Source organism: Amblyomma americanum, chromosome 4 (genome assembly GCF_052857255.1).
Source record: "Amblyomma americanum isolate KBUSLIRL-KWMA chromosome 4, ASM5285725v1, whole genome shotgun sequence".
Classification (NCBI taxonomy): domain Eukaryota; kingdom Metazoa; phylum Arthropoda; class Arachnida; order Ixodida; family Ixodidae; genus Amblyomma; species Amblyomma americanum.
In genome coordinates, this window is record NC_135500.1 from 68,814,706 (window position 1) to 68,826,810 (window position 12,105).

A 12,105-nucleotide genomic window follows, 5' to 3' on the forward strand; every position below is an offset into this window, starting at 1 on the left:
GTAGAAGCTCCTCTACCGCGTGAATGACGTCAAATAGTGTAATTGATTTTGCCCACAATGCGTATTAAAACACCGTTTCGAATTTTCTAGATGTTAACAGAGCAGCAGCCAGAACTTCGCACAGCTTAGGCCAATGTTTTAGAACGACCTGTTCCGAATAACTCCGCAAACGAGGCCTGTGTATCGAAGCAAACGAACTTCACGGCATGCAATCTTAGCAGTATCGCCTTTCTGCTTCCTTTCCGACCGCCCTGAAAAGAAAAAAAGGCGCGAGGTTGTTATTGATCAACGCTTTCCGCAGCTGCCTCGCCCTTTCAACGAAATGTAGAACGCCTGGGAAATGCGTGCCGTGCCCCACAGGTGGTTACTACGGAAGCAAAGCTGCGGCCCCGTTTAAAGGTCGACAGGTGGTTCCTTTCTGGGCTCTGCGGCTTCCGATGAACTCGTTTTCTGCAGCAGCTAGAAATTGATTCCGGTGGGAACAAAAGCTGCAGGCTATTACAAGCCGCAACGAGTCTAATTTATTGGTCGACAGAGCAGTGGGAAATCGGCCAAACGACAACAGGCGGCTCTGAACACCCTGTGCGGGCGCGACACCAGCATTCCACGCAGGTGCGAGCGAGCTGTTTTCACTGCAGGAGGGGGGGAGCGTTGGCATACAGTGACGCTGCCGGCGCCCGGCAGATACGCCGTGTGGGCGCACGCCTAGCTCATCACTCTGCTCACTATCGCGGATAATCGCGGAGAAAGCAGGCAGGCGTTGATATCGAACGAGCCATCGCGGTAAAAGGACGCGGTGGTCGGAGACGGTCGGCAGAACGAAATGTAAAGAACAATAAGCGACGTTCGGCCGTTGGTACCTTGAATTAGGCGCGCAGTGATTTTACCAGCATGAAAAACCCGCAACTTACTGATGAGTGTTCCCTAAAACAAGCCTGGGACCATTTAACATACGTATACAGCCCCGTGCAGACATTCATGTCTTTTTCTCGTTTGTATTGTCTCTCTGTAGAACCACGTTCTGGCCACGTGTTTGGTGGCAATAATGAGATTAGGAAGTCTTCACGGCCAGGCCGGCCGCTAGTTGCGCAGTATGGGCTTAATCGGAGGTCAGTAGGCGAAGCCTTTATCCTGCAGTGAACGTAGTTGGAATGATGATCACAACAATGACGCAGTAATGTCAGTGAGCGAAGATGCCGAGTAACGTCAGTGAGCGAAGATGCCGAGTAAACAACAGTAGCTCGAAGCCCCTGAAAGAGTAATGTTAAGTATGTATAAACTACATTAATATGCGTTGCTGGACATCCCGTACCCTTTCTCTTGCGCCCTTTTCTTTCAAATTTGTTAAGCACGTATGCTTCTAGGGCTGCATCGGCTTCGTGGAGGTTTGGCTGGTGTACCATGTCCTCTCTTCAGCAAATGTGCCCGAATTTCAGTGCATTCAAGCGGCAGAATGCACTCACGGGGGTATGGGTGCGGAATAACAACTAACAACATAACATCACATCATAGTCTTTGCTTGGACGCACGGTACGATGTATGCGTCAACGCTGTTGCACACACCACGCAATTAAAGGCACGCCTGCATGATGTTTTATCCAACACAGCCAATATTACACTTCCGCTCATTTTGTGGACTTCCCGAACTTAACAGAATCCCCAAATAAACGAAGCTCGGCGGCGCCCTTTGTGACGAGCACAGCCGTTATAGTTGTCCACCAAATGCAGAGTCACGTATCCGGCAACCGTTTGAAGGCGTCATCGTATTCTGGGAGCTCATTGAGGAAATCTTAGAAAATTCTACAACCACTGCAGCGAAAGCGAATCTGGTGCCGAGAGCGTGCCTTTAAAGGGAACAGAAACGGTCTCACAGTCCATATAATCGGTATTAGCGAAAAACAAAAAAAAGTAACATTATCCCTTTAACCCCCCAGTGTCCTGTTTTTGCGACATGTTCGTCATGTACTCATTACTCTGGGTGAAAAAAAAAAAGCGGGCGCGAATGTCCGACTTCCAACCAGTGTTAACTTCATGTCTCTCATTCTCTGACATCTTTGACAGTAATAATGGGAATACATTTGTGAATGAAAAAAAAAATGACTGCTGTCCGTGGACCTAGGAATTGGTTCCAGGCCTTCGAATTGGTCTTTCGAAGAACTTAAGCTTAACTTACTGCACAAAATAGAACAAATGCCCGTTGTTCCAAAATAGTCACATACCAACCTCTGAAATTTTAGCGTAGCTAGCAAACTTTTCATATTGGCTTCTGAATGTGGTTGGATTATCTAGCTTAATATGGAGGTAATGATATTTTTCTCTGATTCATGCGAGATTGGGGAATTCAAGGGTTTAATAAGAAAATGCAATGACTAATCGAAAAAGCTTGCAAGCGAAAGACGAGAAACAGACTTCTTTAAGCGCATCTGCATGCGGTGCCACCCATTGTGTTATGCCCAGGTTTCGTATAATCTACGCTTTTTGGTAAAGGTGCGTAGCTGTGGCTTGCACTTTGCAGCGTTGCACCTTGGAGCCTTGCATCTTGCAGTCTTCGCCTTTCAGGGTCTATCATGAGGCTCCAAGTTTGCTCCTCGTGTGCGACATCAATAAAAAAGGAACGCATGGCATGCCCATAATAAGTAAACGCGGAGAAATGTTATCACGTGATTTTTTATTTCTTTTTTAAGAACATTTGGTGACATGACGAGTCACTTAACTAATCTGGTAACATGACGAGTCACTTGACTAATCTGGTAAAATGATGAGTCACGGTCAGTTTATGTGTGTACATACACTAGTTCAGTACGAAAGACAACATAGTTCGCATTCAGCAAAAACTTTTGCTTACTTCTGTTCCATACTTGAAAAGCCATTAAAAGGATCAGACTTTCAAGGGAGAGCTACACGGCAAAAAAAAAGGAACTGTGCTCCTAACGCATACCTGAGGAGCAATTGTTTCTTCCATGCGAATAAAATGCTCCGTTCGATGTTACCTGGACTTCTCTGCGCGGGTAAAGCCACGAAAATTGCAGTCCAAGCTTTCCAGCCGTCGGGACGGCTTGCGAAGTGGCGCGCGTTCCTAGTGCGTTGGGAGTAAAAGCGGGCTGGTAAATGGCGTTCCCACGGCGTGAGCGTCCATCCAGACGGCCTCGAGTGTTTCGGGGATGAAACTCTTGCGGATACACGACTGTCGTCGAGCATCGCACGGTAACGCTGACCCCTGACTTTCGTGGGACAGACGATGCAATCTCGCCGAGCTTATGTAGAGTACAGAGGAATGTCATTCGGACTTACACCATTGTTGCTTGAACCGCTTCCTTTAAAACCCTGTATTTGTGCCGCAGCTTCGACCACCGTCAAATGAGGCACTTGCCAGTCGAAAGAGGTTCTAGACGGTGGTCCGCTGATCTGGGGCGGCTGCGCGCTGGCTGATTACAGGCGATGCGGTAACGATCCTGTCACCGGACTACGAGCAGATTCTTCGTTTTGTTGAGACACATTGCGCAAGGCTGAATGCTCTTTTGTTTCATTTTTCAGTTATTCTACCGTCAGGGCTTTTCCATTACAGAAGGGTGGGGGCATTCACGGGAAGTAAAAAAATAAAGCACACTGTTCAAGAGGGAACGCGATACATAGGAGTGGTACTCAAGCAAGCTTCACACACCACGCGCGTGCGCGCACGCGCACGCACACACGCACACACAAACAATGGGTACAAGTTGCAGTGGTGAATAACAAGATTACAAAACAAAGATATCGTGAATTCAGATCCATGTATGGAAGCGCAAGAGATTACTCAGATTCCAGCAGCCTGATTAATTTTCTTTAAAACGCGCAGAGTCGTTGATACAGATGGCTGTCAGTGAAATATTATTTCCGTCATTGCATGTTTTAGTTAGGAAGGAATTTGTGTAGGTCACTGTCTTGCAGTGGGGAACAGCTACTTTTCGATTGCGGTCAGTGCGAAGTGATATGAAAGACGGTGACTTTACACAGGTAGCTTTCAAATGAGGGTTGTGGTAGTAAATTTTACGAAAAAGACAAATGCGTGAGAACTTACGGTCAATAGAAAGTAATGGAAGTTCAAGGCTAAATTTCACATGTGTTAGGCTAGCTGTTCGATAATAACGCCAACAGTGAAACGGACTCAGTGATGGAGCTGCTCAAGCTTTGCTAATACTCTGCCGTTTTTTCGTTTTGCCGTAATGGTCGCCTCGTAGCCTGCTGTCGACCATGAATGCGCGAGGAACATTGGTATTAACCAGCAATTATTTGAATGCGTACAAGGGAGCCTTGGCCTGAAGCCTTGGGCCTCAAAGTCACCAAGCCTTGGGAAAACGGAAACAACGTAGCGGCTGGTGGAATACGAGAAACAATCTTTGATCTTCGATCGCCCCTGTCTGTTTTACAAGCTTTATATTTAAAGTTGTAATAGAAAAGGTGCCTTATTCTGCAAGCTACTTCCAATTGTGTCCCACTCGTCTAATAACGTGGATTGAAACTATATAGAGATATTCCCTTCTATATCGTTGCATCCTGACCGCATAATTGTTATTTCTGCTGATTGCGTTTGTAACGTTCCCGTCCGGTTGAATATTGTTATCACGAATGAGGGCGCACTGTCGGGAGACATGTTATATATTTACAAGTTCCACCAGCGTAGGATGGGCATGCGATCATCATGCATAGCTGTGCCCAAACGATATCCAATAAGTTTTCTGCATTAGCGTGGCTCCAAAATATCGAACATGCAAAAATTGTTCTACTCCCGTGATAACTAAGCGCAGGGTTCGTAGCGGTCCTTGAAACCCTTAAAAACCCTTGATTTTTAAAACGCTATATTCAAGGCCTTGGAAACCCTTGAATTTTTTTAGGTACTGGGAAGTCCTTGAATTTTACGCTCGGCTAGGCTTAACGGAATTGACAGAGCGTCTGGCCACATTCATCAAGTCCTAATCCAAGTCAATCCAGTGTACTTGTTTCTTGACCATTTCCTCGTGGTTAGCGTGGTTCACGGGCTGTGAAGAAAACTTCCCAAGTTTTTCCGCTATGCCAGGAAGGTGCAAGTTTCAGCGGTCCTGGCTGGACCATGATGTTTATAAGCAGTGGATTGCTCCGGATCCCTCGGACTGTCATTGCGCAAAGTGTAGGGCGTGTTGTAAAGCATTTGATGTTTCCTCCATGGGCGAGTCGGCAATTAAAAGCCACATGAGAAGCGCAAAGCACATTGCAAATGTACAAAATGGAGCGCAAGGAAACTCGATTCGGAACTACGTGGCGGCTACCGTCAGTGAGCGACCGGAAAGCGCCATGCCTTCAGTGTCATCAGACTTGCGTCATGCGTGCGGTATGAACAAACTTGTGACCGATGCCGAGGTACTGTGGACTTTGAAAGTGGCAGCTTCCCACTACTCATACAATTCGTCTTCGCACACAGGGGAACTGTTCCAAAACATGTTTCCCGACAGCGAAATCGCGAAAGCCTTCTCCTGCGGTGAAAAGAAATGCGCGTACGTCCTTTATCACGGCCTGCGGCTGTATTTTCTCTCGTGTTTGCAGCACGAAATAGAGCAGTGCGGCTCTTACGTTGTCCTGTTTGATGAGTCATTGAACGACTACCTTCAGCGGAAGCAGATGGATATCCACGTGCGGTACTGGGACGCCGTTTCTGAACGTGTAACTACCAGGTACTACACATCAGTCTTCATGGGACACAGTAGGGCAGAAGACATCCAGGAAAAGCTTTTGAATGCCTTGGATTGTTTGCCACTTTCAAAAATAGTTCACTTGTCTATGGATGGGCCCAATGTGAATTTGAAATGTTTCAAAAATTTGCAAAGTCACCTTCAGAACAACTATCAAGTTCAATGCCTGGAGTTGGGGACTTGTGGTCTTCACACTCTGCACAATGCGTACAGAGCAGGTGTTGGTGCCAGCAAGTGGTGCCTGGATACCCTCCTTTCAAGCCTAAGTGGCCTGTTTCACGATGCACCTGCACGGAGAGATGACTTTGCCTCTGTTACTGGCCAGACAACCTACCCTCTCAACTTTGTCTCGCATCGCTGGGTTGAAAATGTACCTGTTATTGAGCGCGCCATTCTTTCGTGGCCCCATGTGAGCAAGTATGTGCAATGTACCAGAGTGAAACAAGTAAGTTTGCCTAAGTGTATTGCATTCCAACGTGTGTGTGATGCCTGCGCTGATCCGCTGACGCCAGCAAAACTTCAATTTGCTCTGGGAATTGCAATGATATTCAAGCCATTTTTGACTGAATACCAAGGTGACAAACCTCTGGTGTTCTTTTTAGCAAAGGACCTTGAAAGTGTTGTGAGAAAACTAATGACAAGGTTTGTAAGGTGCTCTGTGGTAGCAGCGTCTGCTGGAATCTTGAGCCTCTTGAAGATTGACATCGATGATCCAAAGAACCATGCTCTCCTTGAAAAAGTAGACCTTGGTCATGCAGCAGAACAAGTTGTGAAAGCTGTCAAGATAAGTGCAAAGGATGTGTTTGCATTTAAAATTGAGTGCAAACAGTTTCTGATTAATGCAACAAAGAAGATATTGGATAAAAGCTCACTAAGATACCCTCTTGTTAGGGCGCTCTCTTCTTTAGATCCTGTGCGGATGTGTTCAAGGCCGGATGAGTGCCTTACAGGCTTCAGGAAAGTTTTTGGTGCCCTCATTGAAGCAAACCGGTTGAGCGAGCACCAGCGAGATGCAGTTCTCGCCGAGTACACAGAGTTGCTCCAGGAAGAAAAGCACACCCTTGGATCATTCGAGAAGCATTCTAAAAGTTTGGATGAGTTTTTTTGCAATCTTTTGAAGTTCCGTTCTTCATGCTCAAACCTCTGGGGTGTGGTCAAAGTTCTGCTTATTTTAAGTCATGGTCAAGCTACTGTAGAAAGAAGATTTAGTATTAATTGCCACATCTCCATTGAAAACATGAAGGAAATGTCTTACGTGTGGCAAAGAATTGTGTGCGATGTCATAGATAAGGCGGGAGGCATCCTTAAAGTTGCAATAACAAAGGAGCTGCGGACATCTACTTCAGCCGCATGGAACTGGTACCAAGCATACCTGGAGGAGCAGAAGCAGCAAGAAGCTCAGCAGTTGAGGCAGTCAAAGAGAAGCCTTATTGAAAATGAAATTGAAGCCAACAGACACAAGAAAAAGAAACTAGAAAAAACTATTGTCGACTTGACGGCAGCTGCAGACAGTTACTCCAAAAAAGCTGAAGCAGCAAATGACATCACATATATTGTGAAATCAAACAGTCTTAGAAAAACTGCGAAAGAAAAGATGCAGGACCTTCAAGCAATTGATCGCGCGATTGCAGAAAAACTTCAAGCGCTTTCTTGATATGCTTAACGAGTGTGTGCTTCAAGGAAATGTGTGTGTGTTTACTTATATGTGTTTTAAGGTGGTATATGCCTCTTTTCTTTTTTCTTTTTCAATAAAATGAATGATTTTGTTGTTGAAGAATTTCTTTTTTGGTCCGAGCTGCTAAACACAACATCGTTTGAGGTCCTTGAAATTGCTATGCCAGGGCCTTGAAAGTCCTTGAAAACCCTTGAATTTTTTCAACTAAAACTGCTATGAACCCTGTAAGCGTCATCCTGTGAGTTTGCCAATCGCCGCCGCAAGAAGCCGGCGCTATGTTTGCTCATCACAGCGACCATATAACGCCGAGAGTTCTTAACTGTGCTCTTCGGCTCGCAAGTTGCGGCACCACCCATCGTTCTGATTCGCTCGTCTGCTTAAATTTTAACTCGTCCGGCCGGCACTGACAGGTCAACAGGACGGTAGAAAAGGCCACGCCGCTGGGTAGTCCTTGTTGAGTGCCATACATGGCCCTAAAGGGAAGGCGCACTTGACGGGTTTTTGCATTCGGTCCTCCGCAGGTGTAGCTTATACGTATATCGGCCGAAGTGCAGACACTACGCCGCAACGCCGCAGATGCCATCCCGTGCTTGGCAGACATGGCTCCGATGGGGGCGCAGGCGATGGCTTCTGCGCAGGAGTGTATCGAAGGCGTTCTTCCGCACGTTTCGCTTGAGCGCTTACAGTGGCCGTCTTGCGGTATGCTGTGTAGGTAGCGAAACTCATGGGCAGTAAGCATACACGCTGTCTTCATTTAAAATATTGGCCCCTTTCACCTCTTTCTTAAACACTTCGACGATCCAGGTGTCCACCTATTGTAAGACTGCGACCATGCCTCTCCTGATAACTACTTACGACCCATACCCATAATGATGCTGCTTATTGTCTCCCGTGTAAGAAAGCATTTTCTTCCCAAACAACTCTATTCTTTGTGTCACCTGCATACGTTAATAACGGTTTCTGAATCATATTCACGTATTAAGGGGGTGAAATATTTTTAATTCTATGAAAATCAAGACGGACACCGAACTACAGAGAACTAGGGGTACTGAATAGAACACAATGTATCTGCTCCACGTTCACCCAAACAAACACTTATTTCCTTGTGCTCTCAGACAGCAATGAATGCGCTGATAATTAAGGCACCTCTCGGAATTTGTCCTTCAAATGCCTTGAGTCACATCTGGTCGAATTGCTATTATATACAAGCACAGGAGTCCGCGTGTTTTCCGTTTATTCTTTCTGGGAATTTCGCTTTGTTTGAGTGTAGCCTAATTAGTATTGCTGCAATAAAAAACTCACCGGACGGTTAGGACTATGCAACGCGATATTCACGTGATGCACCCCTGCACTCGCAGGTGGCTGTTCCAAACAGAGCCAACCGTAGGCTTATGCGACCCAGGTTGACCGAAGGCAACCGATGGGCGCTACGCCCCGACCGGTTACGACGACGGCGACGAGAAAGCCAGGCACGGGCGCCTAACAGCTATCGCTGCAAAAAGTTCAGTATTAGAGAATTTTAGCCTAGCGTATACCGCCTACCGTCACAAAGTACTGTGACCTCCAGCCGCGAATAGGCAGGCGTACACATTGGCGACTGGCTGCCGAGGTAGGCGGTAGATACAGATGGTATGTGCTACGCTAATATTCTCTAATGTATGCGTAGTCAGAGTTGCGCAATGATCCTTTCGATGTGGGTCTGCCTTTTTTTTTTCAGAACGCCTAGCCCTTTTTCTTTGTAGTAAGACGAAGCCAATCATTAATTCTAGGGTAACTGTAGCTACGCTGCTATGATAAGCAGAGAGCGATTTTGTGCCTGAAACAGCGCGAGCCAATCGGTGCACAACCGAGTGAATCACAAGGAAACTTCTTCACGACAGGTTCCAGTCCAGCGATGCCGGATGAGCCTCAAAGACGCCAACCTGCGCTGCCGGAGGACCTGATGGACGTCGCGCGTCGGGAGCTGGGGGAGACATCCGACGTCAAGGAAGCTGCTCTGAGCCAGCTACGCAAGCTCATTGCAGGTAGGCACATTTTCCACATAATTCCGGCTTCATGCTAGCGAAGAGCTAGTATATTTGTAACAGACGATTAATAAAAAGAAAGGAACTACAATCAGCTACAGCTAAGTTGTTCTATAACGTGATATTCGGTAGTGGGAAAAGAGCCAAACGAGGTATATATTCACTAGTCATTCTCTAGCCTACATACGATGTGGTGAACATTTCCATTGATCAGCTCTTCTCAGATCACTGCAGTCCTGCTAAGTTAACTATTAATTTGCGAAGCAACCAGTGTAAATAATATTAAGGTAATGATCATGCAAGAGCTCTTTTCGCTTTTCAGAGTAAAATAACGCAACAAAAAGACGGCCTATACCCCCCCCCCCCCCCCCCCCGGCCAACCATCTTAGATCTGCTGTTATTTTTTTTCCTTACAAATGGTCAAAACGAGGTGAAGGAAGGTGGGACCTAGTAATATTCAAATTCGTCTAAAGCTAGCCCATGTGCAGTATATTATAAGACCCCGATCGATTTTAAGACAACCTACTACTAATACCCAACCTATACAATGCTTCCGACGCGAAAATTGTGCCAAAGAAACGATGAGGCAGGTATGCAGCCTTAACTTTTTTTCTTGTGTGCTGTGCCCAACGGTAAGGAATATTAAACAGGTAGGTTTCAAATTAATGTTTTCATATATCTGTTGTCTCAAAGGCACATACTTTTCACGTTCACCTAATTGGCCTCCATCGAACGTAAGAACTCCTCAAACACTCGTCACGTAAAGTCGCAATAAAGGCCCCCACTTTGGCTCCGCCCCTCCCTCTTGCAATAAACAACGACCACTATCCGATACCTATTCCGCGCATGGCACCGAAGTTTTTATGCGTTTATTATTATTCCAGTTCATACTTATAAATGCGCCGAAATGCTAAGTAAAGGCGTCCACACACCTATCTAGAGTGCTCGAAACCGTGCACTCGACCGCGACTACATTGTGTCCTTTACGGGTAGCCTAGAACTGGAAACCTGAGCGCATTGTACATATGCGTTCCCACGGATCGCTTTCCACTCCTCATGTCTGTAAATCTGTATCAGGCTCGCCAGGCAGCGGTGATTGTCAAAAATGGACAGCACACTGTGCGATCTAGGCAAGTGTGTGTAGGACTGTACATATCTCTTCTTGAACTCTTGAATTGTGAACCAACTACGTGGCAATGTTCCCGCTTAGCCGTCGAGGGATTTTGGTTCTGTTGATCTCAGGTTCCATACTTCGCTATAGCCTTCTGTAACCATACAGTACGCGTACAAATTAATTATTCTATCCGTTATATGGCACCCAACAGGTGAACCTCAGCTGGATTGCCCCGTTGATGAGGACTTTCTGATCAAGTTTTTGCGAGCCCGCAAGTACGACGTGGACAGCGCTTTCAAGAACGTCAAGAAGTATTTCAAGGCTCGTATAGAACACCCGCAGGTGCTTCAAGGCCTAAGTCCGCAGTCTATTCCATTCGACGCCACCTGCCGCAAGCATCGTCTGTTGACGGTGTCACGAGAGAGAGACCCCGAAGGAAGGGCCGTAGCCATGCTCAACATCGGTAAGCACGCTGTAATCTTTCATCATCTCCTGTCAGCATTACCCACGTTTCCTTTCACTGTGCAAAGTTTCAGATACAAACACACGTACAGCTGTATGAGCCTTCCCCGGTCCTGTTTCAGTGCGAACTGATTATTCGCCGATGTGGCTGGATTTTGCCGCGCAATGAGTTATTTATGCAAAATAACCTTGCTCCCGCTAGACCCAGAGTGATAGATTTGGGCTTTCTTCACAAATGACATCGGGGTACAATGATTCAATTGTTAGTAATCCTGATTTTTCATTGCTGGCATACGCAAAGCAGCAGTGCACACGCACAGGAGGCTGCTATGAGCCCTGGCCACCATCGAAGATGAGCGCCTCGGAAGCGAGGGATAGAGGGGATCCGCTAGGAGGAGGTTGAGGTTGCTGCAGCTACTGGTTGGGTTAGCTTTGAGGATTCTGCCGGCAATTGCTACACCGTAGAGACAATTCAATGCTGAATATGGTCCACAAAGCAGGCACATACCTGACATCTGACTGATGTGCATGGCTCTATACACAATCACCTATAACAGTGAATAGTCAACTCCTGCTGTTACCATCTGGAGTCCGAATCCTAGTCCTGTAGGAACTTTAAAAGAAAGTGTAAAGCCTCCTTTCTACAAGACTATTTTCCGCACGGGCCAACAATGTCCTGAAGGGAACTAGGAGGGGCACCTGTATTCTTGAGGGAAGCGAACAACACGCACCTTTCCGCGTTGTAAACTGGACAGCACGTAAGATAATGTGTCATATCGTCGCACAAAGCGCATGTGGAACACGGCGGAGACGACGTAAGACTCGTGTTATACATCCACGCAGAGGTACGAGCAGCGCTCGTGCGAATGCGATGTAGCAATGTGGCCAGAGATCTTTTAAGGCGAAAGCTTTAATGGCTCATGCTCCGTCCGTCCGTTATGCTCTTGCGTCCATGGCCTTCGAGAACACCCACGCACAATAGCGCGCGCGAGGGTGATCTCGGAGGCCATGTTGCGCCATTAACAGTTCACTGCGCATGCGCGAACTGGCGCCGCCGTTCCGCGCGCCGCGCTCGCACCAGACGCCTCGCAGCTGTCGACCGATTCGGGTACCGCGCAACCTCGCTCC

General features: G+C 46.9%; 2 protein-coding genes across 2 annotated transcripts in view; both read left to right on the forward strand.

Moving 5' to 3' along the window:
• Positions 1-12,105, forward strand: part of LOC144128027 (alpha-tocopherol transfer protein-like) — a 50,942-nt gene that overhangs the window by 17,335 nt on the left and 21,502 nt on the right. Inside the window, exons 3-4 of the mRNA XM_077661079.1 lie at positions 9,258-9,401; positions 10,727-10,978. Coding sequence (XP_077517205.1) covers positions 9,272-9,401; positions 10,727-10,978 — 382 coding nt within the window. The 5' untranslated portion in view covers positions 9,258-9,271. The remainder of the gene's footprint in view (positions 1-9,257; positions 9,402-10,726; positions 10,979-12,105) is intronic.
• Positions 4,888-7,592, forward strand: LOC144130160 (uncharacterized). Its single transcript, XM_077664166.1, has one exon. The coding sequence runs from the start codon at positions 5,047-5,049 to the stop codon at positions 7,354-7,356; it is 2,310 nt and encodes a 769-aa protein (XP_077520292.1). The 5' UTR covers positions 4,888-5,046; the 3' UTR covers positions 7,357-7,592.

What these genes read in the sequence shown, in the direction of transcription:
- LOC144130160 (XM_077664166.1), top strand. Translation starts at nt 5,047, where the DNA reads ATGCCAGGAAGGTGCAAGTTTCAGCGGTCCTGGCTGGACCATGATGTT.